Source organism: Eptesicus fuscus, chromosome 9 (genome assembly GCF_027574615.1).
Source record: "Eptesicus fuscus isolate TK198812 chromosome 9, DD_ASM_mEF_20220401, whole genome shotgun sequence".
In the NCBI taxonomy this organism is placed as follows: domain Eukaryota; kingdom Metazoa; phylum Chordata; class Mammalia; order Chiroptera; family Vespertilionidae; genus Eptesicus; species Eptesicus fuscus.
The window spans coordinates 29,546,259-29,571,451 of record NC_072481.1 but is presented as its reverse complement, the minus strand read 5'-3'; the positions used below and the strand labels follow the sequence as shown (position 1 = coordinate 29,571,451).

The following is a 25,193-nucleotide window of genomic DNA, read 5'->3' as shown; positions in this document are numbered from 1 at the left end:
ATCCATTAGAACTGCTCTGCTAGATGTAAAGAATGGGTTCTCTCACCCCAAACCAAACTGCCCTCCGCCCCTGCAGCCATATGGCCTCTCCTGAGAGATTCCCAGGGGAAACCTACCTGTGCCTTGCTTTCCTTACCTGGGAAATGGAGGTACTAACAATACTCACTTCGTAAGATTGATGTAGAATTAAATCAGTTCATACACCTGAAGCTCCCACAACAGTCTGGCCCTTAGCGCTACCGAAGTGTTACCTAGTATTACCATTTCACACTAAGTATTTCCAGGCAGGCCAGAGACACCACCTTAGGGGTGAAAGTACCTGGACAATTCTGGTTATTTTGTTTTGTTTTTTTGTAAACATTTATCTCTGTGCTAGTCCTGGGCTAAATGCTTTACCACATTTACTCACCGAAACAACCCAAAGAATGAAGTGCAATCATTCTCCCCATTGTACCTGTGAGGACACGGAGACCCAGTGTGGTTAGGGAGTGGCTGAGCTACTAGTAGATTCAAACTCAGTTCTGTCTGGCCCCGAGCCTGTGCCATAAACCAAAGGGCTCCTTGCCAACAAGTACAGTGGGCCATTCTTCAAATCCAGGTCTTCTGCCTCTGGCCGTGCCTGTCCGGTTGTTCCGGTGAGGGACTCAGACCCACCAGGGACCTTTCTTCAAATGAGGGAACCTGCCCCAGGTGGAGGCCCCTGCCCCGGTGTGGCTCTTCTCTAAGCAGAAATGACACAGCTTCAAGGGCCACTTGGATCGTTACACATAGACCCAGAGGCTCTTAGGAACGGGGAGGGACTTGCAGGGCCACCCAGTTCAGCTTTTTGCTAACACAAAACTCTCCCATCACCGAGGGGGAGCCAGGCAGCCTTTCTGCTCCTCCATCTCCAACTGTTAGACATCCTAGCTGACTCCACACAGCTTCCTGAGACCACGAAGGCTCACAGCAAATGGTGTGTGTGTGTGTGCGTGTGCGTGTGCGTGTGCGTGTGTGTGTGTGTGTGTGTGTGTGTGTGTGTGTGTGTTTTAATAAAGAGTATCACAGTGGAGGTTTCCCAGGGCAGTGTTTGCCACCTGACACCTGTGGTCTGCCAGGAGATGCCACATCTGTCCCACACTGTGCTCCAGGGTGAGGGATCCTGGCTTCACCGGCTCCTGGCTGTGCCACCTTGGACATGTTATCTCTCAGAGCCTCAGACTCTATATCTGCACCTCACAGAGGCATTGTGGGCATTGTGAGTGAATGAATGAACGTAAAACACTGGCAACTTCCTGCACAGAGTAAGTGCTCAGTCACCGCTAAGAGTTGATATGATGGTGACAATTTCCAGAAAGGTCACAACATCCCGACAGGCTTCCAAATCTTTTTCCAAATTGTGGTGAAAGGAGGACTGGAACAATTAGGGGGATATATGTATCAATAACACCATAATTTTTAAATAGAGTGGTCAGGACACATATCCATAAACGCTGCCCCTTCAAACGGACTGCCTGTGGATGTTCACATTTTCAGCCACTGTAGATTCCTGTGCCACTTCTTCAGGAGCCCCAGGAGTGGCGAGTCTTCAAGGGAAGGAGGTTGGACACTAAGTTGGGGTACCATTTGGGGTCCAATAAGGTGTAAAAGAACCACCACAGAACCAGCTTTCTTCAATTATTGTACTGAGCAATGGAAACGTTGGAATATGTGGTACATGTCACTCCTTTGAAGTTGAGTAGCTATTTCGATATATTCATTCTGATCTTTTTTCTCAATATTATTTCCATGACTTTTCTGATTCACTCATTCCAAAAGCATATCCTGCCTTTCAGCCAGACCACTGTCTTCTAGTAATTCACCAAAATGGCAAACCCGAAGGGAAAGAGGAAGGATACTGCTGTGTATGCTCTAGGCCTTTGAGGAAATATGGAATTGTTCCATGCATGGATTTGTTACATGCAAGTCTACAAGGAAGGGGAGACTGTAGGCATCCAGGGGATGGGACTGTTCAGAAAGGAAGACACTCTTAAGTGTCGCTGTGGCCGAACTGGAAGAGTTCACAGTGCAGCCCAGCATGCTCAGCTAGACAGCTCTGCTGGTCTTGCTAGGCTCAGCCACACGGCATGGGCTACTGGCTGAAGGCTGCCCCGGGGCGGGGAGGGGGGGGGGGGGGGCCTCGGCTGCACAATGGGGAGACTTAGTTCACTGCGTGTGTCTCCTCTCCTCCAGCAGAGCAGTCGGGAATGCTCATATGGAGACAGCAGAGATGCAAACAAGTAAGCAGAAACATGGAGGATTTCTTAAGACTTTGGCTTGGAACTGGCACACCCTCACTTCTGCCTCATTTTTTTGGCCAAAGCAATGGGGTATATGCTTCACCTTTAAGGAGGAACCCTGAGTTCCCATGACGATGGGCACTGATGCAGGGAGGGACAGGAAGTGGAACCATTTAACCCACCTAGTCTATCATGGCCCCTCTCCTGAACCTGTTGATTTGGGGACCTTGGCTCCTTCCATCTTGTGATGGAGCCAACCCCCAAAGCTTTGTCATCATCTGAAACCAATCAGTAAAAGGGGAAGCAAGGATGGAGGCAGCATACAGCCTCTGAAGGGCCTTGAACTGCATGTGGCCCGCACCACTGCCTCTCACCTTCCGGCGATGAAGGCCAGTTATGTGACCACGCCTCGCTGCAAGTCCCCAGCCAGACACTGCTCTCCAGTCCTGTCTGCATACTATGGGAGGGGAGAGGGAACCTTGATGGACACCAGTCATCTCTGCCACAGGAAGTGACTCACCACTGAGCTACCCTAAATTCCTAAGGGAATGAGGATTGTAAAAACGCCCTGCCTCATAGCACTGCCCCAGGTAGAAGTGATGGCGTTCCCTCTAATAGCCCAGGTCACCCAGCCAGATCTTCCACAGGGGCCAAGAGAGCAGCTTCCGCATCAGGCATTGACCTACCAGCGCTGCAGTGGGGCTAGTCTTTGCAGGACCTAGCGCAGCAGGTGGAGAGATAGAGACTAGATACATTACACTGTCCCCGGCTCCAGCTAGACTCCAGAAGCCACACCCAAGCTCCCGGTGGGGCTTATGTGAGGCGACCCACCTCTTTCGCTGCAACTGCCCGCCCCCACAGACTGCCACGCAAGCTCTGGGGACACCCAGCCAGCATCAAGCTTCAGGGCTCAGCCACCAGGGCGGGAGGAATCCCTGCGCCCTCTGCCTGCTCCCTCTCTGACTGATGGCCCAGGAGCATGCGCCTCTGAAAAGCAGCGGGTCGGCTTGCCAGGCCTCTCTCCAGAAAGCCAAGACAGGAAGTGAATACCAACGAGCCCCAAGGCGGTGAGGAGGGGGATGCAATTAGAGCAAATTCTGCTTACAGTTCAGATGTAATATTTGGAAGGGATAATCCTGAAATAAGAGATTGCCTGATTTCTCTCCCAAGCCTGTGAATGGTTCATTAGCTCCTATTTGACATCTGATGGTTGAGTCTGATTGGCTTTATTGTGGAATTGGACTTCAAGAAGTCCCCAAGACAGAGCAATCAAGTTTCACAATGATCCCCAACTGCAAATTTAACAACATAAATGGCAGCTGCGCCTTGGACTTCAATCCCACGCACGCTGCAGGGGAATTTGTATTTCGTCCCCACTTAATGAACCTCACTCCTGCTCGGCACAGAGGGGCCCCTGACTCAGCAGCTAGGATTTCCTCGGCAGTTCAGCCTGGGTGCTGCACACAAAGAACCCCCAGACTGGAGCGTCGTAAAGACGAGCGTGTCCCCGTCTCGCGTGGGCCACTGAGGCCCTGGAAGAGTGCGAGATGGAGGTCATGTCCTGGTTGCAATGCAGGCTAACTGTACAGAAGGGTCATTTGCACCCAAAACAGAAATGACAGAGGCGGCAGGTGCTCGGTTCCTTGATGCGAGAGAGAGAATAGGGGCTGCGGAGTTCCCAAGTAGAGGAGAGCAGGACGGACCATGGTCACGCCTGGCTTCATGGAAGAAGGGGCTTGAGCAGGACATAGGAGAGGGCAGGGGAGACATCCTGGGCACGAGATGTGAGCAAAGGGCTGGAGGAGCCCGAGGGGTCCCCCACTTCCTTGCTGGAGGCAGGCGGTGCCTCCTCGGGGTTCCTGACACACAGCACTGTCCTCGTCTGTCCTTACAGGGCCATGGGCACTTTGAGGGCGGGACTATCTTACCCATTTCTGAGTCCTGGTACCCAGTAATGTTTGTTGGCCAAGTGAAGAACTGCACCTAACCCTGTCCCATGCTCTCGGTATGTCGTTGTTATTACTGTTGTAAGGGTGTAATTACAGGAACTAGCATCTGTGTCATTTCTTCAAAAGATCTGGATACCAGGAATCCAGGAACCTCTGTGGGGTCGTGTTTATGGCAAGTTAGTAAACCTCTCTGTGTTCCGATGGTCCCTGTAAAGGGAGTGTTCTACAGCCTAGCGCTGTGTGAGGAATCCGTGTGTTTGGACTTGGAGAGCCCCTAGGTCAGGCCTGGCCCATCATCAGCTCTGGGAGAATGCTGCCTGACAACCTGAGCTCTCATTTCATCCTTGTTATCCCCATTTCGCAGCCCAGATGTGTTTTTCCATCTCACAGCGGGCAGCACTGCCACTCAGAGGAGTGAGTGATTGGCTCTAGTTCACACAATAATGGGACCTTGGCTCTGCCTGACTTCAAAGCCACAGCATCCAGACAGGTGCCGTGGGGGGCACACAGATACACCCACACACACATCCGTGCTGCACCTGTCTTTGACCACCTGGGAGGAGGGCAGAAATGCCCGCAGGAGCCAGGACCAGAGGCACATACCATCTCCCAACAGAACAGTCCAACTCAAGCAGGTCTGTTAAGCCTGCCGGTCTCGTCTTCGCTCTGTTCTCCCTCTGCCTCACGCTACCCCCAAGACCCGACTTCAGTACCACGTCCCCCCTGTGGACTGAACGTTTTCCTTCCTCTCCTCCTGATTTCAGCCTTACTGCTCACCTCAGCATCTGCTACCTGGAGACCAAAGACTCAGATATCTACCTGCCAGCAAGCAGGGACTTTCCCAAAAGGACTTTAGGCATCACCCCTCCTAGCAGCTCCGAGGAGCATCACTAGGTGACTGTCACAGTCACATTGGTAGGACTCCCCCAGACGTAGACTTGGGGACAGAGAGGTTCTCCATCGCCCTCAAATCAGACAGCATAAATGTTTACTCAGCCAACAACTCTCAGGGGATATGGATTTATTAAGGAACAAGGGCAATTGGCCTCTCTGCCTGCAGTGTTCCCTGCCCTTCACCAGGGGGCAGTCCTGATTCACTTATTTGTGTTTAAACACTACCCAATCCCCAGTCCAGAAAAAAGGCTGGCGAGAACATAAACCTAAAAAGGATGCGCGAGCTCGTGTGTGTGTGTGTGTGTGTGTGTGTGTGTGTGTGTGTGTGTGTGTGTGTGTGTGTAGATCAGTACAATATGGGTAGACTGAGAAAAAGTCCCAAAGAGAAGATAGAGATTGAATGAGATTCAGATACATTGAATATTGGGGCACAAATTTGGTTCTAGGTTTCAATTTGATCATAGCAAGAATAGAACATTCACTGGGTCACCCATTCTCCAGAGAAAGGCCAAAACTGCATTTAGGAGGCTGCTGGGAAACCCACCACACCTTGGTTTATACAACTCCCCAGACAGGGTCTTCCAGATTGGTTCTGCTCCTGTGTTGGGCCCAATGTACTGATCCTTATTTAAATTTGTCATCTCTCCATATTACCCTTAAATTTAAAGTGACAGCTCAGAGCTCTGGCTCTAGAGCCAGACCTACATTCTCACTGGATCCACTTCCTCTTCCCCTCTCCTCTGCATCCCACTCTGATCGGATTTTCATACACTACTTTCCTGAAATGGATCTCATCAAAGTCACTAGCAACTTCCGTGTTGCCAAATCCAGGGGCAGTTCTCAGCCTTGCTCTTGGCAGAGCTGACCGGGGAGCATGCTCCTGTTCCTGAGCCCTTTCTTCGCTTGGTTTCAAAGACACGAGTCTCCTTTTGGTCTCCATCTACTGCTCCTTCTCCTTCTGCTTTGCTGGGTCCTCCCGCTCTGTCTTACCTTCAAATGTTGCAGTGCCCTGTTATGGCTCAATCCTAGGACCTCTCTTCTTCTCCTTTCAGCCACTCCCTCCATCCAGTTTCGGGACTTTTAAGTATCAGATACACCCTGATGACCACAACATGTGTACCTGTGGCCCATATCTCTACTCACATGTCAAACAGGCATCGTAAACTGAATACCTCCAAACTTTTGGTCCCCTCACCAGACTGATTTCCCATCTCATTAGATGGCAGCACCATCTGACTTGGAACAACCTTAGAGTTGTCCTTGACCCTTTCCATCCAAGGAAACAGAAAATCTTGTGGGCTCTGGCTTCAATTAACCTACAGAATCCAGCTCTTCCTTGCTGCCTCTATTCTGACCTCTCATCCGAGCCATTGGCACTGCTCTGTGGCAGTGGCTCTGTCTGTTTTCTTGGTTGGTTCATCCCATAGTAAATACATTGTTGATTAAATTATTGAATACCCTAGAGTTTGCTGTGCACATAAGACACAAAAAGGAATATGTATCTTGATAAATGATTTCACAACTATAAAAATAATAACAACCAACATTTTTTAAACACTCACTGTGTGCCAAGCCCCTTATATATGGCAGGAAGATGCTAGATGAGATGAATGAAGCTCAGAGAAGTAGGAAATTGCCCAAGGTCAACATCTAGTAATTGATAGAGTAGATATTTGAATCATAGTCATTTATTCAATGTATCAAATATTTGTTGAGCACCAGTTATGTGCCATATATCATTTGGGAAATAAACAAAACAGACAAATTCCTTACTCTAATAGAGCTTACATTCTAGTAAGGAAAGAAATGAAAGAAATGAAACATACATTATGACAGGTGCTACAAGAAAGCAAGTTAAAGAAATGAGTGAAAATAGGGAAAGCTCTTGAGCAAGGATGATCAGGAAAGATGTCTTTGGGGAAATGACATTTGAGAAGAGACCTGCATAAAGTGAGGAGATGAGCCATCTAAATATGTGAATAAAGAGCAAAGACCCTGCTGCCCTGGCGAGTTTGGCTCAGTGGATAGAGCTTTGGCCTGGGGACTGAAGGGTTTCAGGTTCGATTCCAGTCAAGGGCACATGCCTGGGTTGCAGGCTCGGTCACCAGTAGGGGGTGTGCAGGAGGCAATATATATTTTTAAAAAGAGCAAAGACCCCAAGATAAACAATATTTGGCATATTTGGGTGTCAGCAAGGAAGCCAGTGTGGCTGGAACCCAGAGAGTGAAAGGCAGAGATTGGGAGTTGAGGTAATGGGTATGGAGAGATACCACAGCGACCTTGGAGGCCAGTGGGAGCCTTCGGATTTTACCCTGAGTGAAGTGAGAAGCCATTATTAGCAGGTTTGAGCAGAGAAGAGAGATGATCTGACTTGGATTTTAATAGAATCACTCTGGCCAGTGTGTGGAGAAAGGCCTGAAGAGGAGCAAGAGTGGACATAGAGAGATCTGTTTGGAGATCACTCTTGACCAGGTTTTGGTGCCCAGTTATTTGGTCAAATACTAGTCTAGACATTGCTGTAAAGGTATTATTTTAGATGTGGATAACACTTTAAATCTGTAGACTTTAAGTGATTAATGTGGGCAGGCTTCATCCAATCAACTGAAGGTCTTAAGAGCAAAAACTGAGGTTTCCTAAAGAAGAAGGAATTATCCTGAAGACTGCAACACAGAACCCCTGCCAGAGGTTCCTGCCTGCTGGCTTCTCCTGCAGTTTCAGACTCAAGACTGCAACATCAACTCTTATTTAAATGTAGCCTGCCAACCTGCCCTACAGATTTCAGATTTGCCTACAATTGAATGAGCTAATTCCTTAAAATAAATCTAGATAGGTAGATCAGATGATCAATTGATAGAATAGAATAGAATAGAATAGAATAGAATAGAATAGAATAGAATATTTATCTCTTTCCCCTATTGGTTCTGTTTCTCAGAATTCTGACTAATACAAGGCTGTTGCAATAATCCATGAGAACAATCGTCAATAATGATGGCTTGAACTTAATAGCAGTGGAGATGGTAAGATATGGGTAGAGTCTAGAAATATTGTGAAGGTAGAGCTACTGGATTTGCCTATGAATTAAATTTGGCAAGTGAAAGATAGAGAAGCATCAAGAATGACGGCCAGATTTTTGGCCTGAGCAACTGGGTGAATGGTAGTACCCTCAACTGTTCTGGAAGAAACTGAGAAGCTAGAATAATAAGTCCACAGCGGAGAGAAGAAGTCAGGCAAGGGAGTGGACAGGGCACCTACTGATGGCATTAAAGTCCTGAGACTGGATAGGATCACCAGTCTTAGTGACTGTAGACAAAGGGAATTGGTCTGAGGACTGAGCTCTGGAGCCCTTGGGGCATTCTAAGGTCTGGAGATCAAAAAGAGAAAGAAAAACCAACTAAGAAATCTGAGAAGATGGGCCAGTGAAATTGGCAGAAAACTGGAGAGTGTGCATCTCAGACACTGAGTGCAGAGTGCTTTATTCCAGTGGTCAGCTGTGACGATCGCTCCTGGGAAAACGGTCAGTTTGGAGTCAGGGAGAGTCACGGGCTCTGGGGCACCATGGTGGCAGGCACGTAACAGGAAGTCCAATGTGGAGAAAGAAGCCACCCAAACACGCACACACAGGCCAACTGTCACTCACTCTGACTGAGGCTTCCACACAGAAACCAGAGTCAGAGTCACTTCCCACGTCCCTAAAGAAGGAAGTGTCCTGAGAAATGTCAATTTACAGTGGCTCCATGGGCGTAGCAGCATGGGTTTGCATCTATGATTTTGATGGATGGAGGGTCATTCATGAAGTGATTAGGAGGATATGGATTGATATGTGAATTTGAGTCATGTCAGGCAGATAAGAAAGTCACAGCTGTTCCCAGGGAAAAAGTGACACATGGAGGGCCCAGCTGGGGGAGGTGCTGGAAGGTGGAGGAGGACAGAGACCATGGCCACAGGGGCCTCCAAACCTTACAATGTGTTCCTTGTCCCTTGGTGTGGGGCCAAGGGGGCTGAGCTTGCTCTGGTGGAAAGAGCAAGGATTTGGGAGTCAAGCATCCTCATGACAAACCCAAAAGCTAGAGCCGATCATCTTTTCACAAATGAGAACCTGAGATCATAGAGGTGATACATTTACCCAAGGTCACACAGGTGGCAAATCCAGCTCTGGACAGATGGCACGTCATGGTGTTTAGGCTGCGCAGGACTAAGATCAGAACTGTTCCAGCTGTGGGGTCAGAGATGCAGTTTGTCAGGGAGGACTCCATGGAGAGCGAGAGGCAGGAAACCACCGCTCGCTGCGTGGCCTCCACAGGCCAGGCACGTGCTAGTCGCCAGTCACGTGCTAGTCGCCAGTCACGGGTGCCGCTGGGATGGGGTTTTCACATTTGTCCGCACTACAGCCAGCCACTATGAGGTTGCTCATTATTTCTTCTACTTATTGATGAAAAAAGAAACAGAGGCTCAGAGAAGCTAAGTAACGTATCTAAGATCACACAGCTGATGCGTCGTTTAAACCCAGATCTTCTTCCCTCCAAGGCCTAAGTCTCTTTTTCTTTTTTTAAAATATATCTTCATTTATTTCAGAGTGGAAGGGAGAGGGAGAGTTAGAAACGACAATGATGAGAGAGAATCATTGATCGGCTCCCTAACCCTAACCTTAGCCCTCCTGCATGCCCCACACTGGGGACCAAGCCCAAAATTGGGCATGTGCCCTGACAGGGAATCAAACCATGACTCCTCAATCATAGGTCGATGCTCAACCACTGAGCCGCATCAGCCCTTTTTCTATAACGCCATAAGCTAAGCAGAGGCAAGAATTGCATGTATAAAACCTGCTCACCTGTCTTACTCTCCGAGTGACTGCTAAAATAATAATATACACGGAGCCACTTTAAAATGGAGCCGAGCTGCCATGCCAGAGGAGCTGCCGGGAATGTCTTATGCCTCAAACCTTGGGAATGTTAAAACGGGGCAAACTAGCTTATGGGCTGGGCCTAAAGCAGCTTCGTGCCCCGAAAGACCTGTTTGCAAGGATAATCAGAGAGCAGAAATTATGACTACCAGACCGATGGCTACCAGACTGAAAATTAAAAACACTGTTTAGAATTCGCATCACTATCTTATGTTACCTGCACTGAAAGAAATGCCTTCCTCCTATTGATATAATCATTACCCTTCCTTTTCTCTTCACACTCCTTGCCTTTGTCTCCTAATCAGAACATGATCTGGGCTTCGGCCTGAATCAATGCTTTCCAAATAACTATTCTTCTATCTCAAATAAATGTTTGTTGCCTTTCACTTTGAAAGAGCTTTTACGTTTAGGTTAGCATGACATTAAACATGGTGCTTTACCTCAGTGGGCCTTGGGTTACTCATCTGTGAAATGCAGACGACCATTACACCCATCCTCTAGGACCGAACAAGATTATGCCCATAAAATAGCACTGTGCCTCGCACACAGTGCAGGCTCAAGAAGTGAGATGACTATTTTCAGTCCACAGATGAGAAAGCATGGAAGAGTCCATTACATTCTTCAGTGTCCAAAGAGTAAAGGCTGAAGTCTGGATGCAAAGCAAGACATAGGACACATACCAAGTGAACTCTGCTTTTCCCATTTCACCCCAAGATAAGACAGGAAATGAGTTGCAGGCAGGTGGAATGCATCAGTGAAAGCATGCGATGAGATTAGGCCTATGCAGTAGAGGTGGTCTGAGGGAGCGTGATGAGATGCTAGGCACAGGTTGGAGAGAGGGCCTTCCCTGTTATGCATGGGTGCCTACCATATACCAGGCTCGGTGCCCAGCAGAACTGAGAGGCCTGGCAGGGGCGCCGTTTACAGCTGCCTGAGCAGGCAGTGGTGATAACGCCTGTGGACTTTACTCTCTTGTCCCTGACCCAACCTTCAAACATGGAGGCATGGGTTGTGCATTGCCTAGAAAGCAACTTTGAGCTTAAGGGCCCTGCTGTGGCATTTATTACCCAGAAGAGGGAGAGCTCAAGTGGGCCCCATCACTCACAGCAATCTCATGTGGTGGGTTCCATCATTCCACCCATTTGATGGAAGAGGAAACTAAGGCTCAGTCAGAGCTGATGTGACTTGTCCGAGATCACACTGCTGCAGGCTCTGAACCCCAGTCAATCTGTCTCCAAGGCCAGGCTCTGGCTGGGGGAGGTTACTGGCTTCTGAAAGGCAGACAGGTGAGATGAGTCCATCATAGCCTGAGGACATCCAAGCCCTGGTGAGAGATGCAGGCAGAGGCAGGCTGAGGGCCTGCACTCAGACTGATCAGAAGAAGGATGGTCTTTCAATAGAGCTTGGAAGAGGGGGTGGAAGAAATGTGGGTCTAGGAACACAAAAAAATTCTGTATTTGCCCACCTTCTCTGAGCCAGCAGATCTTATGCCCAGAGAACCATGGGCTGGCCTGGGTCAAAGATAGCGAGTCCTCACTTTGCCATTGACTAGTGCTGTGACCTGGGGCAAGTCACTTTAACTCTGGAGCCTCACTTTCCCTGTTTGTAAAATGGTCTCCCTATCATCTCACTCCTTAGGTATGATCGGGAGGAGCGAAGGAAAGTGGTGTGGTCTGAGGCCCGCCCACAGAGCCCGCACACGTGCCCTGGCCCCCTGCTTTCCCTCCCTTCCTAAGAATGGACTCTAGGCTTGTCACAAAGTTGGCAGGTGTCCACCCCACCCCGGCTGCCCAGTTAATGAGTGACCAGAGTGCATGGCTTATAAAAGCTGCTAACCAGAGAGGCAGGTAGCAGCTGGGTGGATGGCTGTTGTGGGGTACAGAGGGAGCAAGATGGGTGGCAGGACTATGTCAGGGCTTCTGTCTGGGGTGGCTCTGGTCCTCCTGGTGCTCCTGCAGAGCACACAGTCAGTCTACATCCAGGTGAGTCCTTCCAGCCAGAATGGCCTTTAACTCAAGGTTCCCATGATGGGAGGTTGGGACGGGGAGAGGATGCTGGGAATTCATGGGATACAGGGGGGCACAGGGCCTAGGATTCAGCTCAACACACATTCACAGCCCAGGGACTAGGACAGCTGGGGGTGTGGGCAGCCGGTACACCTATGGCTACGGTGATAGTGACAATGGCAATAATAATAAATGGCTGTTATTCAGCATGACTCTCCTTGGAGACCAGCCCATCCTGGTCAGAGGGTAGAGTATGGAACAAGGCTTGGAGCCTGTCCTTGAGATGCCTGAAGGGGGAGGGGAGACCCCTATAGGCTCCCACAGCTCCCCATGTTCACCCATGTATGCGTGCAGGGGAGAAGCATCAGAAAATGTCTCCCTGGCAGGTAACATTGCAGGATGAGTTGACATTGCAGGATGAGCAGGAGGTAGCAAGGCATGGAGGATGCCGACTCCCAGACAGAGAGCACCGCAGGGGGAGCAGTCTGCAGGGGGCCCGGGTCTCCTTCCGAGGCACCTGTGAGGCTGGAGGGGGTCACAGAAGCAGGCCTGCCTGTGTGACAGGGTGCCGCTGGCCTCTGGGCACGGCTGTAAGTCTGTAGCGCTTGAGTGGCTCCCACTCCTGCTGGGCAGGGCCTCCAGGAGAAGAACAAAGGGTCCTGTAGAGGGTACCAGAGAGCCTCCACCTCCCCTGGCAGCCGGGCCAGCTTAGGGTTGCCATCATTTTGGCCTGTCGGTTCAGCGGAGGTCACCCAGTTACAGAGTGTGCCCTGGGTACCAGGCACCGGGGAGGAGGGCACATGGTTACCTCCATTTGTCAGGTGAGGCTCAGAGTGGGCAAGAGACAGGCACCTGGTTGGGAAGAGGAGGGATTTGAACTGGGGGCCACTGGCCCCCAAAGCCCATGTTTTGAACCGCAATGTTCCACATACAGCCTTGCTGTGGCCTCATCCAGCAGGGACCGGGGGCCTGCGGCTGCGGTGTGAAGTGTCAGATACTATCTCGTACTTTCCCTGAGAACAGGGAAGGCTGGGGGTCTGGGGAGTCCTGGCCTCCTAGTCTAGGTTTTGATGCCCTCCCATTTCTCCCCGCCTCCCCAGCACCAGGGCTTCCAGGTCCAGCTGGAATCCGTGAAGAAACTGAGCGACCTGGAGAGGCAGTCGATGCTCAGCCCCCACCTGCAGGCCCAGAGCCTCCTGCCCATCCCGTGCTACCACCCGGCCCTGCCACCGGACCTCCAGCCCATCTGCACCTCCAGTGAGGCCACCAGCATCTTCAAGGCCTTGAGTGAGTGTCCCCGCCCCTGGGAGCTTCCTGCCCTTGTTCCCTTCCTCCCGCACCCCCAGGTCACGATCAGGTTCCTCCACCTCATGTTATTTCTATTAAGTACCCAGTGGCTGAGAATAGGGTGATCCAAGATACACAACACCCCTTCCCCAGTTTGGGCACCAAAAGCCGGGCATGAGGAAGCCCCTCAGCTCCCAACAACCGGGACCAACTGGTCATCCTACATCCAAGACCTCCCAGATGGGAGGGAAGGGCCCCCGGAAAGGGAGCCATGAGCACTGACTGTGATGCCTGACGATGGGGAGCACAGCGGGACACGAGGAGGGGTGACTCACGTCTGGGGTGGCATAAAGAGTCTGAAAGGCTTCCAAGAGGTGACATCGAGGCCGAAAGGGAAGGGATGAAGCAGAGCTGGCCAGAAGCATGTAGTGACTAGCTAGCCTTTAGTGCCAGGTCCTTGTCAGTCCTGTGCCTGCATCCTCTCCTCACAACCACCCTGTCGGGCCATGACTGTCCATTCAGGAGACGGGAAGCCCAGGCACAGAGTTTAAGTGACTTGCCCAGGCACTGCAAGGAAGGAGAGGGCCTGGGACTGAAGCCCAAGATGTTCACTCCGTTTCTAAAATGTCACGCTCTCCATCTGTGAGGAAGATGCCGGCCCTCTAAGCAGGCTTCTCTGGCCGCCTGGCCAGCAGCTCCCTGGACCACAGGTGTTTCAGGTTCATGTTCAGCTGACCGGTTCTCTCCTCCTGCCCAGAGACCATCGCGAACGACAACTGTGAGCTGTGCGTGAACGTTGCCTGTACCGGCTGCCTCTGAGATGGCCCTGGATATCCTGCGCCAGGCCCGGACACCTCCCCACTCCCCTCCACCCCAAACCACTGCCTTCGCAGCCCCCACCCACCCCCACCCCCAGCTCTGGCGGTGCCCTGGCCACCTCGGTCATTGCCACCCTCCCGGGGCCAAATCCGCTGGATCGGGCACAGAGCAGTGTGGCTCGCAGTTGGAGGAGAGTCTGGCCCCGTAGAAAGCCCTCCTGCTGAATAAAGTTGCTCCACCCACACGCGAATCAGAGTCCGTGTGTTCATCCCGGAGCTCTGGGAGGAGCTTCTTGGGAAAAGAAGAAGTTGGGCGGGCTGAGGACAAAGTGTGGACTAGAGTTAGGAATCCCCAGGTTCCCAGCACCCAAGGAGTCGGTTCACTGAGTCCTGTTTGGTATGGAAGGGCGTGAGCTCAGGGCAGGAAACAAGGCGCCCAAGGTCCACAGGGCACCCAGACCCAGGGCCAGCGCTCTGAGCTCCTGATGGGGGTGCGGGGAGCTCCCTTTCTTAGTTGGGACACGGGTGGGTGGAGGAAGGATCACGTGGTGCCCCCTCCAGGCCCATCGTCAAGCTGATCACTTGCTCAGGTGCCTGAGAAGATGGGCCCTTAGCTTTCACCCTCGGTGGCCCCAGCCCCAGAGGGAAGGTATTTCCTCCCTGGGCCCTGGAGAATACTAATAACAATAGCCTTCGCTTATGGCGCGTTTGCTATAGCCTAGGCCAGTGGTCGGCAAACTGCGGCTCTTCCACAAAATACCACGGCCTGGGCAAGTCTATTTTGAAGAATTGGCGTTAGAAGAAGTTTAAGTTACAAAAATGTGGCTCTCAAAAGAAATTTCAATCGTTGTACTGTTGATATTTGGCTCTGTTGACTAATGAGTTTGCCGACCACTGGCCTAGGCACTAGTCTAAACCCTTGGCACGTATTAACCAGTGATGGCGAACCTATGACACGCGTGTCAGCACTGACACACGTAGCCATTTCTGATGACACGCGGCCGCATGCCGAGGATGAAACATTTGCTGCTCCTGAGGATGAAACATTGGCGACTAGAGTCTTGGAGTTAGTTTTTTCCTCAAAGTGACACACTACCCGAGTTATGCTCAGTTTTTTGGCGAAGTTTGACACACCAACTCAAAAGGTTGCCCATCACTGGTATTAACTCACTAAGCCTCACAGCAGTCTAACGAAGCAGGTACTGTTCTGATTAGCATCTCCACTTTACGAAGAAGGACACCGGGTTCTGAGAGGACCAGTCCCGGCTCAGCAGAGTGGTAAAGCAGGATTCTTCCCGCAAAGTCTGGGCCGGAATCCGTGCTCTGAAATGCCATGCTGAGCCTCCCGGTGACTCCGGCCCCGGCCCCCTGCCCCCACATTCTCCCTCGCAGTGGCCTCCGGTGCCATAACTCAAGGCCAGAGCCAAGCTGGGAATTCCCTGGAGCAGGGCCTTTCCACAGCATGGGGTCTTCCCCAGCTTCTGCCTGGGGCAGTCAGAGAGGAGGCAAGTCGGGTACAAAGGAGCTGGGCCCTCTGAACTCAGTCCCCCGCTGCCCCCTCTGGGCCAAAGCCAGCATGAATCCCCCCAGAATTGCACCCCCCCTCACTGCCCAGTTCTGCTCCTGAGTCCCGCCGTCTCCCAGCCCGCCAGGCCGCAAACCCCAGAGCTCCAGCCCCTTTCCCTTCCTCCCCCACAGGCCAGATTGGCTGGGGCCCTTGCAATGCCTCCTGCGTCCCTCTGGGCCGCTCTCATTTCTACCATCACTCGAGGTGGGCGTTTAGCGCATGTTGTGGGGTCGAACCCTGGAGTCAGAATAAGACCACCGGAGGCTGCTGATTGATTAAAAAAGCAGGCAAGGATTTATTGAGCTGGCCAGGACGGCCGAGAGAGCACCACACGCAGGTGGCCACACTCACGACCGCGCCGTTCCAGGTGTAGGCAGTCCTTTTAAAGGCCCAAACCACATAAATTTTCCTTTCTAAATTCTAAATGCTGGCTACAGCCCGCAGAGGGGTTCCTAGCCACATCATGCTGGACATTGGAATGTGGCCCTATCTTGCGAAAGCAAATTGTCTCTAAAGGTTATCTGCAGTTTCTACTCCTGGAGCTACTGAGTCAGTGGGAATCAATCCCCTGAAGTTCTGGTCCACAGGCACAGGAAAATTACCTCTGTGAGTTTCCAGGTCTCAGTCTGGAAGCTGAGGTAACTACCCTATTGTTTAAGCAAGTAAGTGGGTGCAGCAGCCAGAATAGCAGGGTTAAAATTCAAACAGCAGTTTTTACCGAAGTATGGTTGCTATCATACTTCAGTGCACTACCCCAGACCAGGCCAGAGCTTCCTCCCTGCCCTGCTTTCCATACCCACCACCTTACCCTCCGTGCCTCCCCTGGGCACCCTCTCAAGTCTCAACCAAGCTCATGAGCCACGTGGCCTCCTCTCCACCAGTCCCTTCAGCCATTCTGGGTTCCCACCTGCTTGGGGAGGAGGCAGTGAAGGAAACTGCCACTGACCAAGCGTCTTTTCTGTGCCAGGCACAAGGCTGAGCCATCCACACAGAAATAAGAACAACAATAACAGCAGCATCAACAAAGTACTCACTATGGGCCCGGCCGGGGGGAGCTTTCACAGCTTTTCCTGTATCACCTCATTTAATCTTCACTCAACCACATTTTATTTAGGGGTAAAAAAGAAAGGCTTTCAAACAACTCACTTCTTAAAGCTCTAAAAGTGGAATCTCTCCTCTCTCCCCCCTGCCTTGTCATCCCCCGTTTACAGATGAAGAACCTGAGGAAACAGCCTAAGTGACCTGCCCAAAGTCCCACAGCTGGGAACAGGCAGAGCCAGGACTCACACCCGGAGAGCGGGCTCCAGGGTGGGAGCATTAAATGATCCTACTCCACCACAGGGCTCATCAAATGCCCCTGCAACCTGGGAGGCAGGGTCTGCTATGCCCATTTGTGGTGGAGGAAACCAAGGCTCAGAGCGGGGTGCACGGCTTGTAAATGACACGCTCAGGCTCAAACTCAGCCCATGTGCCTCCCGGGCCACCCTGTCCACCTTACTGCAGAGAGTTCGCCCACCCAGCAGAGCCAAACACGGAACACCAACAATTGCAGTGGAGAAGTATTGGCTATTTTATTGTGAATGCTGCCACCCCGGAGAACGGGAAGCTAATGCTCAGAAGCCCAAACTCCCCGTTGACATGTAGGTTACAGATTATATAGGACAAATCATGGGTTCCGGGTTCAGGGTTGTGCAGACACACCCTGAAGTCTACTCTGGCATCCCTCTGCCCAGTTTTATGGGAAAGTAGCCAGGGAGTCCTTCCGCCTTAGGACACAGGAGCTGAAACATAACTTAGGTCAAGATATTACCTTTAGCTTAACAGAAACCCATACCTTGTGACCCTTCGTGAAGGCTGTGCCATTGTTTCTGGCTGCCTGGGGGAGGGGGGGGGCGGGGGTTAATGACTAGAAGGGAAGGACTAAGGCTGCAGGGGCTACATAGTCAACAGAAATCATGCACTGAATCAGGACCCCTGGTTTCACCCAGATGAGCCGTTCCAGTGCCTTGGCCCTTCCTGCTTCTGTGTGTGTGTGTGTGTGTGCACCCCACCTTCTGGGATGCCCTCTGCCCCCCATCTCCACACAGGCTTTGAAATTCCATCCATCCCAATGCAAATCCCAACAGCTAATGCAAATGCCTGCTGCCCCTCCCCTTCCCAAAGCCTTCCCTGACTCCTAGGACATCATTCTCTGAATTCTGCAGCCCGGGGAACCCTGCTTGGGTCACCCAGTTCCCCTCTACCCTTCTCCCCAAGAATGTTGCTTCCTCTTTCTTCCTTCCCTGTACCTCCCTCCATGCCTCACCTCCTCTCCCTGCCTGAACCATTCTCAGCTTGACCCTGGTTCCCCTTAATTTGGTTTATTTTTGTTTCTGCTGTTTATGGAGTTGTTATGTTTGCATATAGCCTGAACTTTACATACAGCATACACACACATTTGCATGCAGCACTGCCCCTGGCCTGGGAGGCAGGTGCTATCGCTACCCAGTCTTACAGAGGAGGAGACTGAGACACAGAGAGGAAAAGCTCCTTTCCTACCATCACACAGCACGTGGAAGACCTGGGACTCGAACCCTGTGGCTCTTGCTTTTCCCTGCTCTGTTACATTCTCATGCAACCATCCATGTGGTGGGCCTCACCCGCTCTGGGGAGCAGAGAGACTTCCCCAGGCACAGAAGCCATTACACCTCAGGGTGGCCAGAGCTGTGCAAGGGGTGTGGGTGGCCAAGGTGCCTAGGGAGCCCCAAGGACAGAGTGGGAGCATGAAGACCCCCTCCCGGGAGGGAGGGAAAGGCTCCTGAGGAGAGGCCCTGGGAGTGGAAGGGTGGGGCCTGGTGGGACCTGGGCAGGGGTGTGGGGAGAGGAGCATGCAGTGGTGAGAGGGGCAGAGGAAATGCTGAGAGCTGTGACTTGGGGAGGTTGTGGGGGCAGGAAGCAACGCTGAAGTGGTCAGAGGGGGCCAGATCCTGAGGCACCTTGAATACTCTAGAGCTCGGGGCCAGTGCCATGGACCCTTGTGACCCTGTGCGCATATGTGGCTTAGTGATGTTGGTGACTCCCGGACGCGTGGAAGAGCAGAAGTTCCACTTCCTCCACTGGTGGTCTGGAGAATCAGGTCCCTCGGTGCAGGGAGAGTGGGGTCCTTGCGCTTAGCACTCAAGGCCCTGAACGAGCGAGGGCAGGTAGGCATTCATGACGCTGGGTGATGCGTAGACTGAGAGATGAGGAATGAATGAAATCAACGCCAGGAGTACTCTGGAATCTGGTTTATTAGAGGCAGGTTGGAGAAGCAGCCAGCAGCTGGCAGCTCCGATGGCGTCAGGGGCTGGGTCTCCCCAGGCTGCTCTCTCCTTGGTCCTCCACGGGGGGCAGGGTAGATTAAGATGCCAGGAGTGGGAGCGTTCTGCGGGGGAGGGACAGAAGACAGCGAGCCCCTGCTGTCCTAGCATCCGGCACAGGCAGCGTAGGCACAGAGCTCGCATGTGTTCGGGTCCTCAGCGATGGCCTCTGGACAGGAGAGACGGGGCCCCCTGAGCACCAGCTTCTCTTCTTCCCCAACACCCACCCCCCTCCCCCACCCCCCTCCTTTGAGCCGGAGCTAGGACATCTGCCACCCAACTCCCAGGAGAAACCCAGGCCTGTCCTCTAGGACCAGTTGGGCTTCCTGCCTCAAACCAGGACAGGCACCGCTCAAACCAGCCAATCAGAGCAGAGTTTCTACCCAGAAAAGAGCTACACGGTGACACAGCGCTACCTTGCATCAGTCAGAGTCCAGACCTTCCTAACGCAAGCCTTGCCAATTACAACTAAGAACTAATTACAGCAGGGGGCTTCTTCTGACTCACCCATCAGAGTCTCACCCATCAGAGCAGAGCCCCGCCTCTGAATCCCACCAATCAGAGCACTTCTCTTCTTCAAGTGCCACCAATCAGGGAATTCCTAAGCCCCACCCATCAGACAGGAGGCCACTCACCCAGCCTCCTGAAGATCTCATTGGCGTTGGGCTCCTTGCAGACTGGCTTGAGTTCTGCAGGCAATTTAGTAGAGCTACAGAGGGCGGGAACCGCAGGTCCATCAAACTGCATTCCGCTCCCACTGCTGGGCTCCCGGAGCTCCCGGAGGCCCTTGAGCTTCTTCACTGACTCCAGAGAAAAGGAGAACTTTCCATCCTGAGAGAGACATGTCCAGAGCATGAGGCCAACCTGCAGCCTGCTCCCTGACTGTTTCCTCCGGGACTGGCCCCTCTCCAGCCCCAGCGGCTCAAGCAGTGTTAGTGGCTCGTGGGAACCAGACACTCCTCTCAGGGCAGCATGAGGTAGTTAGAGCTCGGGCCTCAGAGCCGGACAGTGGGCTTGGATCCTGGTTTAGCTCTGTGCCCAAGGACAGGTCCTTAGGTCCTACATGTTATGAGGAATGGAGAAAATGGATGTGAAGTGTCTGGGACACAACAGGTGCCCGATATGTGGGAGCCATTGTGCTAATTTTTAGGGAGAGGTACAGAGCTGGGACCAGGACCAGGTTCCACGTGGCCATGCCCAGGCTCTTTTCACCCCTGCCCGACAGCCACGTGGGCTGCTCACCTGGCTCCCAGCTCCAGCCTGCAGCCTGGCTGATGTTTGAGAAGCAATAAAAGGCCTCCCGGAGCCTGGCTGTGATAGAATGGGGCCCCTGCGGGGTGCATCCATACTCAGGGTGACCATGTGAGTCCTGAGATCCAGGCCGGTGCTCAGGCTGAGTACAGGACTGAGAAGTAAGGTCTGGAATTGAACCTGAGGCAGGATAGTAAGAAGCTAGGAGAATTCCTTGGCAAGTGGAATTGGGAACTGATAGAACTGAACAAATTGGTGGAGCAATTCACAGCCAGATACAGACGGTCACCAGGGGGCCCTAGCAATGGGCAAAACTGGCACCGGACCTGGCCCCCAGGGAGGTCTTCCTCCCTCTGGCTTATCACTGATCATACCTTTCCCTGACATTTCCTCCCTCTGGCTTATCACTGATCATACCTTTCCCTGACATTTCCTCCTTAGAGATAACATCTAGCCCTCAGTTGTATTTCAGCTCTAGGCCCAGAAAAGCAGCAAAACTAGTGCTGGTGACTCCAGGACCAGCTGCAATAACTAATGACCCCCTGCCTGGCGCTGACCAATCAATAGAAACCAAGACCCTAAATGGATACACCTGGAAAAGCTGGTGATTATTCTATTGGATCCTCCCTAAGACTTCTCAACTCCCAGCCTTTAAAGCCCTCAAAACAAAGGTCCCAGCTTTCCCCCCACCCTCCCAGCCGCTCCCCTCCCCCGCCCCCAATGCATCTCCTAAACTTTAAGGGTCCCCACGAGACTTGCAACCAGGGGAGCAATGGGCAGCGGCAGCTCGTCCTGGGCTAACTCTCTGACTCTCCAGGGAGCTGACAGCAGCCCACCTTGGCTCACTTCTTTCCTATAACGTTCCTAGAGAGCCAGAGCCACCCACCTAGTCTCCTGTTGCTTCTTCTACCCTAAGGCCCTCCTTGTTTCACTGTCCCCAGCTTTAACAAACATCCTCTCAAAATCACCTGGTCTTGAGTTATGAACTGTTTCCTGCACAAAGTCAAGAGCCCACACACTGCAGGCTGGCCTGAGGCAGACCTGCTTCCGGCCTAGTCCCCTTTCCCGTAACAAATCCAGCTCCAAAGAGGGCGTGCTCTCTCAGGGCACAGGCCCTGTGCACTGGGGTCAGAGAGCCGGCTGGGCCAGGGAAGGGTCAGGGCTTACCTGCACAGTGACTCCCCCGGCCAGGGCAGCCCAGGTTCCCAGGAGGCACAGTGCGGCGAGAGGGAAGGTGTTCATGGCAGCCGTGCCCGAGAGAGGAGTGGCTGGTTCTGGATGCCAAAGGGAAACAGCGGGGCTTTTAAAGAAAGCGGGGTTACTGAGTAACCCAGGAACTTTTGTCAGGCTCATCTTCTCACCTGTAAATTAAGGCCTAATCAGTTAAGGCTCAAGACAGCCCTGGCAGATAAGAGATCAGTCCCCTCCCTGGGCACTCACTTTTGACCCACAGCCAGCTGGGTCCTGCATTCATTCCCAACCACATACACTCCCTGACAACTGCTCTGGGCCGGGCCCTATGCTGGGGCGGGTCTGTGGGCCCTATGCTGGGGCGGGTCTGTAGACCCAGCACGGTCCTTGAGGAGGGGTCCCACCCAGTGGCAATGCAGGGTGTTCAGGGGAGTGGGAGGGGAGGTCAGGGTGGAGAATGGAGGGGCGCCTCCCCCAGTCCAGGGGCAGAGCCGTTCAGGAAGGTTTCCCACGGAAGGGCATGCCAGTGCCCAGTTCTGGAGAATGGGTGGGCATTTTCTTAGGGAAGGGGTGGGGGTAAAGGCCACTTCTTACAGAAGATGCTACATTTATGACAGCCGAGGTGAACTAGGCCTGGACTATTCAGGAAAATGGAGTCATTCAGCCGGGGAGGGGGTGAGGAGGGAGTTTGGAGAGGGCTTCACATGCTGAGAGATGAGGCTGCGGGCCGAGGCAGGTACTAGGTGCGGCCACTATGGCTGGGGGGAAGAACTCAGCTCTGCCATCCACAGGCCTGGTTCAAGCCTTACCTACGGCCCAGCCGCAATGTGTGTGAACTGGGGCAAATCGTTTCCCCTCTCTGAGCCTCAGTGTCCCTTGTGTCCTCTACAGGGACTAATAATAATACCTGCCTCGTGGGGTTATTTTTGTCAATAGCAGCATCCACTTCTGGTCCCCATTGGCCTCTCTAGTGACCTGCCCATCGGAGCCACAGCCTTCCTCATTTGTGCTGATTCCACTGTCCTGCTGTCCTTCAGCCTCAGATTATCTTCACATGAGCTCCTGCCCTCTCCCTCCCAATTCCCTTTCCCCCTGATTGCCCACCCTCCTCCCCAGTCCTGCTGTTTCTACCTCCTGACCACCCCCCATGTGTGCCCTCCCATTCTGCTCCACCTCCCCCACTGGCCCAGCCTAACCTCCCGCACCCTGGCCCTTCCTGAGCATGCTACCCTACTGCGGAACATGCTGTTCCATCCCATCCGTCTGGAAGACTTTCCTTTCTTGTTCCTAGGTGAACTCCTACTCAACCTATAAGGCCCAGGTCCAATAATCCCCACTGCATCCTCAGCTAAACCACCTCTCTTTGTCCCCATAAGACTAAGGACATTCCCCCACGGGGGACCTTGCTGAGTGAGATGACCTGGCGGTGTGTGTCTGCCCCTTTAGACTCTGACCCCCCTGAGGACTAGCATTGTGTGTGTTCATTGTGTTCTATTGTGAGCAGGGCCCAGGACAGGGAGGAAGGGAGGACCTGGGAGCTCCAGGGCTCTAATCTACAAACAAACCTGGCCAGAAGCCAGGAAGGGGCCCGGAGCGGGGGCTGGGGGGAGCGGAAATCCCTGGGTGTGGAGAGTCAATATTGAAGGAGGACTTGGAGGGGGCAGAGCCTGACCAGGAGGGAACTACAAAGGGGTCCGGCCCAAGGGAGGGGCAGGAAACACCTGTCCTAGCTGCCTTCCCAGGTCCCTCTCGGAGTTAGACTGGCCTTCCTCCCCTTTCTGGTGTGTGTGTGTGTGTGTGTGTGTGTGTGTGTATGTGTGTGTGTGTGTGTATGGACACTAAACTGTATATGTGCATGCTGATGAGTGTGTGTGTGTGTGTGTACTGAGGTGTGTGTATGGACACTAAACTGTATATGTGCATGCTGATGAGTGTGTGTGTGTGTGTGTGTGTGTGTGTACTGAGGTGTGTGTATGGACACTAAACTGTATATGTGCATGCTGATGAGTGTGTGTGTGTGTGGGTGTGTACTGAGGTGTGTGTATGGACACTAAACTGTATATGTGCATGCTGATGAGTGTGTGTGTGTATGTGTGTACTGAGGTGTGTGTATGGACACTAAACTGTATATGTGCATGCTGATGAGTGTGTGTGTGTGAGTGTGTGTACTGAGGTGTGTGTATGAACACTAAACTGTATATGTGCATGCTGATGAGTGTGTGTGTGTGTGGGTGTGTACTGAGGTGTGTGTATGAACACTAAACTGTATATGTGCATGCTGATGAGTGTGTGTGTGTGTGGGTGTGTACTGAGGTGTGTGTATGGACACTAAACTGTATATGTGCATGCTGATGAGTGTGTGTGTGTGTGTGTACTGAGGTGTGTGTATGGACACTAAACTGTATATGTGCATGCTGATGAGTGTGTGTGTGTGTGTGTGTGTGTGTGTGTGTATGTATGTTTATACTGAGGTCTACACATCCAGTCCACCCATGTGGTGGCTGGTGCTAGCTGAGAGCTGGTGGGAGTGAGCCCTGGGGAAGGGGGAGGTAGAGAAGAACATTAGGGTTATGGATGGAATTTAGGTTGAAGGTGAGGCTAGAGATATGCCTATGGGTAGCATTTATTTCAATTGGGATGGAGGTAAGCACCAGGCACAGATCAGGAGTGCAGCTGAGGGTGCTGCTGGGGCTGGGGGGTGGGGGGTGGAGTTGAGCAGGTGAAAGCTGGGTTCGATTAGCCTTAGGTTACAGGTTAGGGCAGTGGTCGGCAAACCGCGGCTCTCGAGCCACATGCGGCTCTTTGGCCCCTTGAGCGTGGCTCTTCCACAAAATACCATGGCCTGGGCGAGTCTATTTTGAAGAAGTGGCGTTAGAAGAAGCTTAAGTTTAGAAAATTTGGCTCTCAAAAGAAATTTCAATCGTTGTACTGTTGATATTTGGCTCTGTTGACTAATGAGTTTGCCGACCACTGGTTTAGAGAAGATGTGGTAGCAGTGGGTGATAGGAGTTCAAGTTAGGATTCAAGTCGAGGTGTGGGTTAGGGTCAGGTTTGGAATGAAGCTGAGGGTGGGTGAGGAAGTGGCAGGGTTAGGTTTAGAATCGGGGGTGGTTAGGACTGGGTTGCCGTGGGGATTCTAATTGACGTGGAGCTTTGGGGTCAGGCTAGGTTCCTTGGCCGGGCTGAGGCTGAGCTGAGTGTGCAGATGAAGTCGGCAGTGTGGTTGCGTTGAGTGTGTGGTGAGGGTTGGATCTGGGACTAAGTGTGGGGCTCCAGCAGAGCTGGGACTTGTTTTGCATGAAGGGTGGGGCTGAAGGAGCCCGTTCCTGTCTGGCTTTGATCTGTCCGTCTTGCCTCTCCTAAGGCGGCAGGTTGGGGATCCAGGCAGGGGCTTTGGTGCCTGAAGACTCTTCTTCCCGAGTGCCCTGGCTGGAGCTGACCCGGCACAAGGCAGGGGAGTGGGCGCCACGGGAATCCACACCGTGGGAAAGAGGAAGTGGCACCTGGGCCTCAGCCCTTTGGGCCCCGCCCTACCCAACCCCGGCCCTGACATCCACCTGGGAAATGGAAACACCTCCCCTTCCCTTGCTCCCCTAAACCCCGGCCTGGCCTGTGTCCAGGTGTGAATTCAGGCCCTCTCCCTCCCCTCCTGCAATGAAGCTGCTGGGCACTGGACTTGGGGTCCTCCCAGTACCCCAGGCTTCCTGCCTCCCCTCCCCCCCCCACACACACAC

The 25,193-nt window shown here is 52.7% G+C and overlaps 2 protein-coding genes across 2 annotated transcripts; one reads left to right on the top strand and one right to left on the bottom strand.

Annotated features, from left to right (window-relative positions):
• Positions 1 to 11,893: 11,893 nt before the first annotated feature.
• GUCA2B (guanylate cyclase activator 2B) lies at positions 11,894 to 14,113 on the top strand. Its single transcript, XM_008151290.3, has 3 exons — positions 11,894 to 11,983; positions 13,108 to 13,294; positions 14,052 to 14,113. Exons 1-3 carry the CDS (start codon positions 11,894 to 11,896, stop codon positions 14,111 to 14,113), a joined length of 339 nt encoding a protein of 112 aa, XP_008149512.3.
• Positions 14,114 to 19,121: 5,008 nt separating this feature from the next.
• GUCA2A (guanylate cyclase activator 2A) lies at positions 19,122 to 21,510 on the bottom strand. Its single transcript, XM_008151289.3, has 3 exons — positions 21,436 to 21,510; positions 19,653 to 19,848; positions 19,122 to 19,186 (listed from the first exon to the last, which is right to left on the bottom strand). Exons 1-3 carry the CDS (start codon positions 21,508 to 21,510, stop codon positions 19,122 to 19,124), a joined length of 336 nt encoding a protein of 111 aa, XP_008149511.1.
• Positions 21,511 to 25,193: the final 3,683 nt, after the last annotated feature.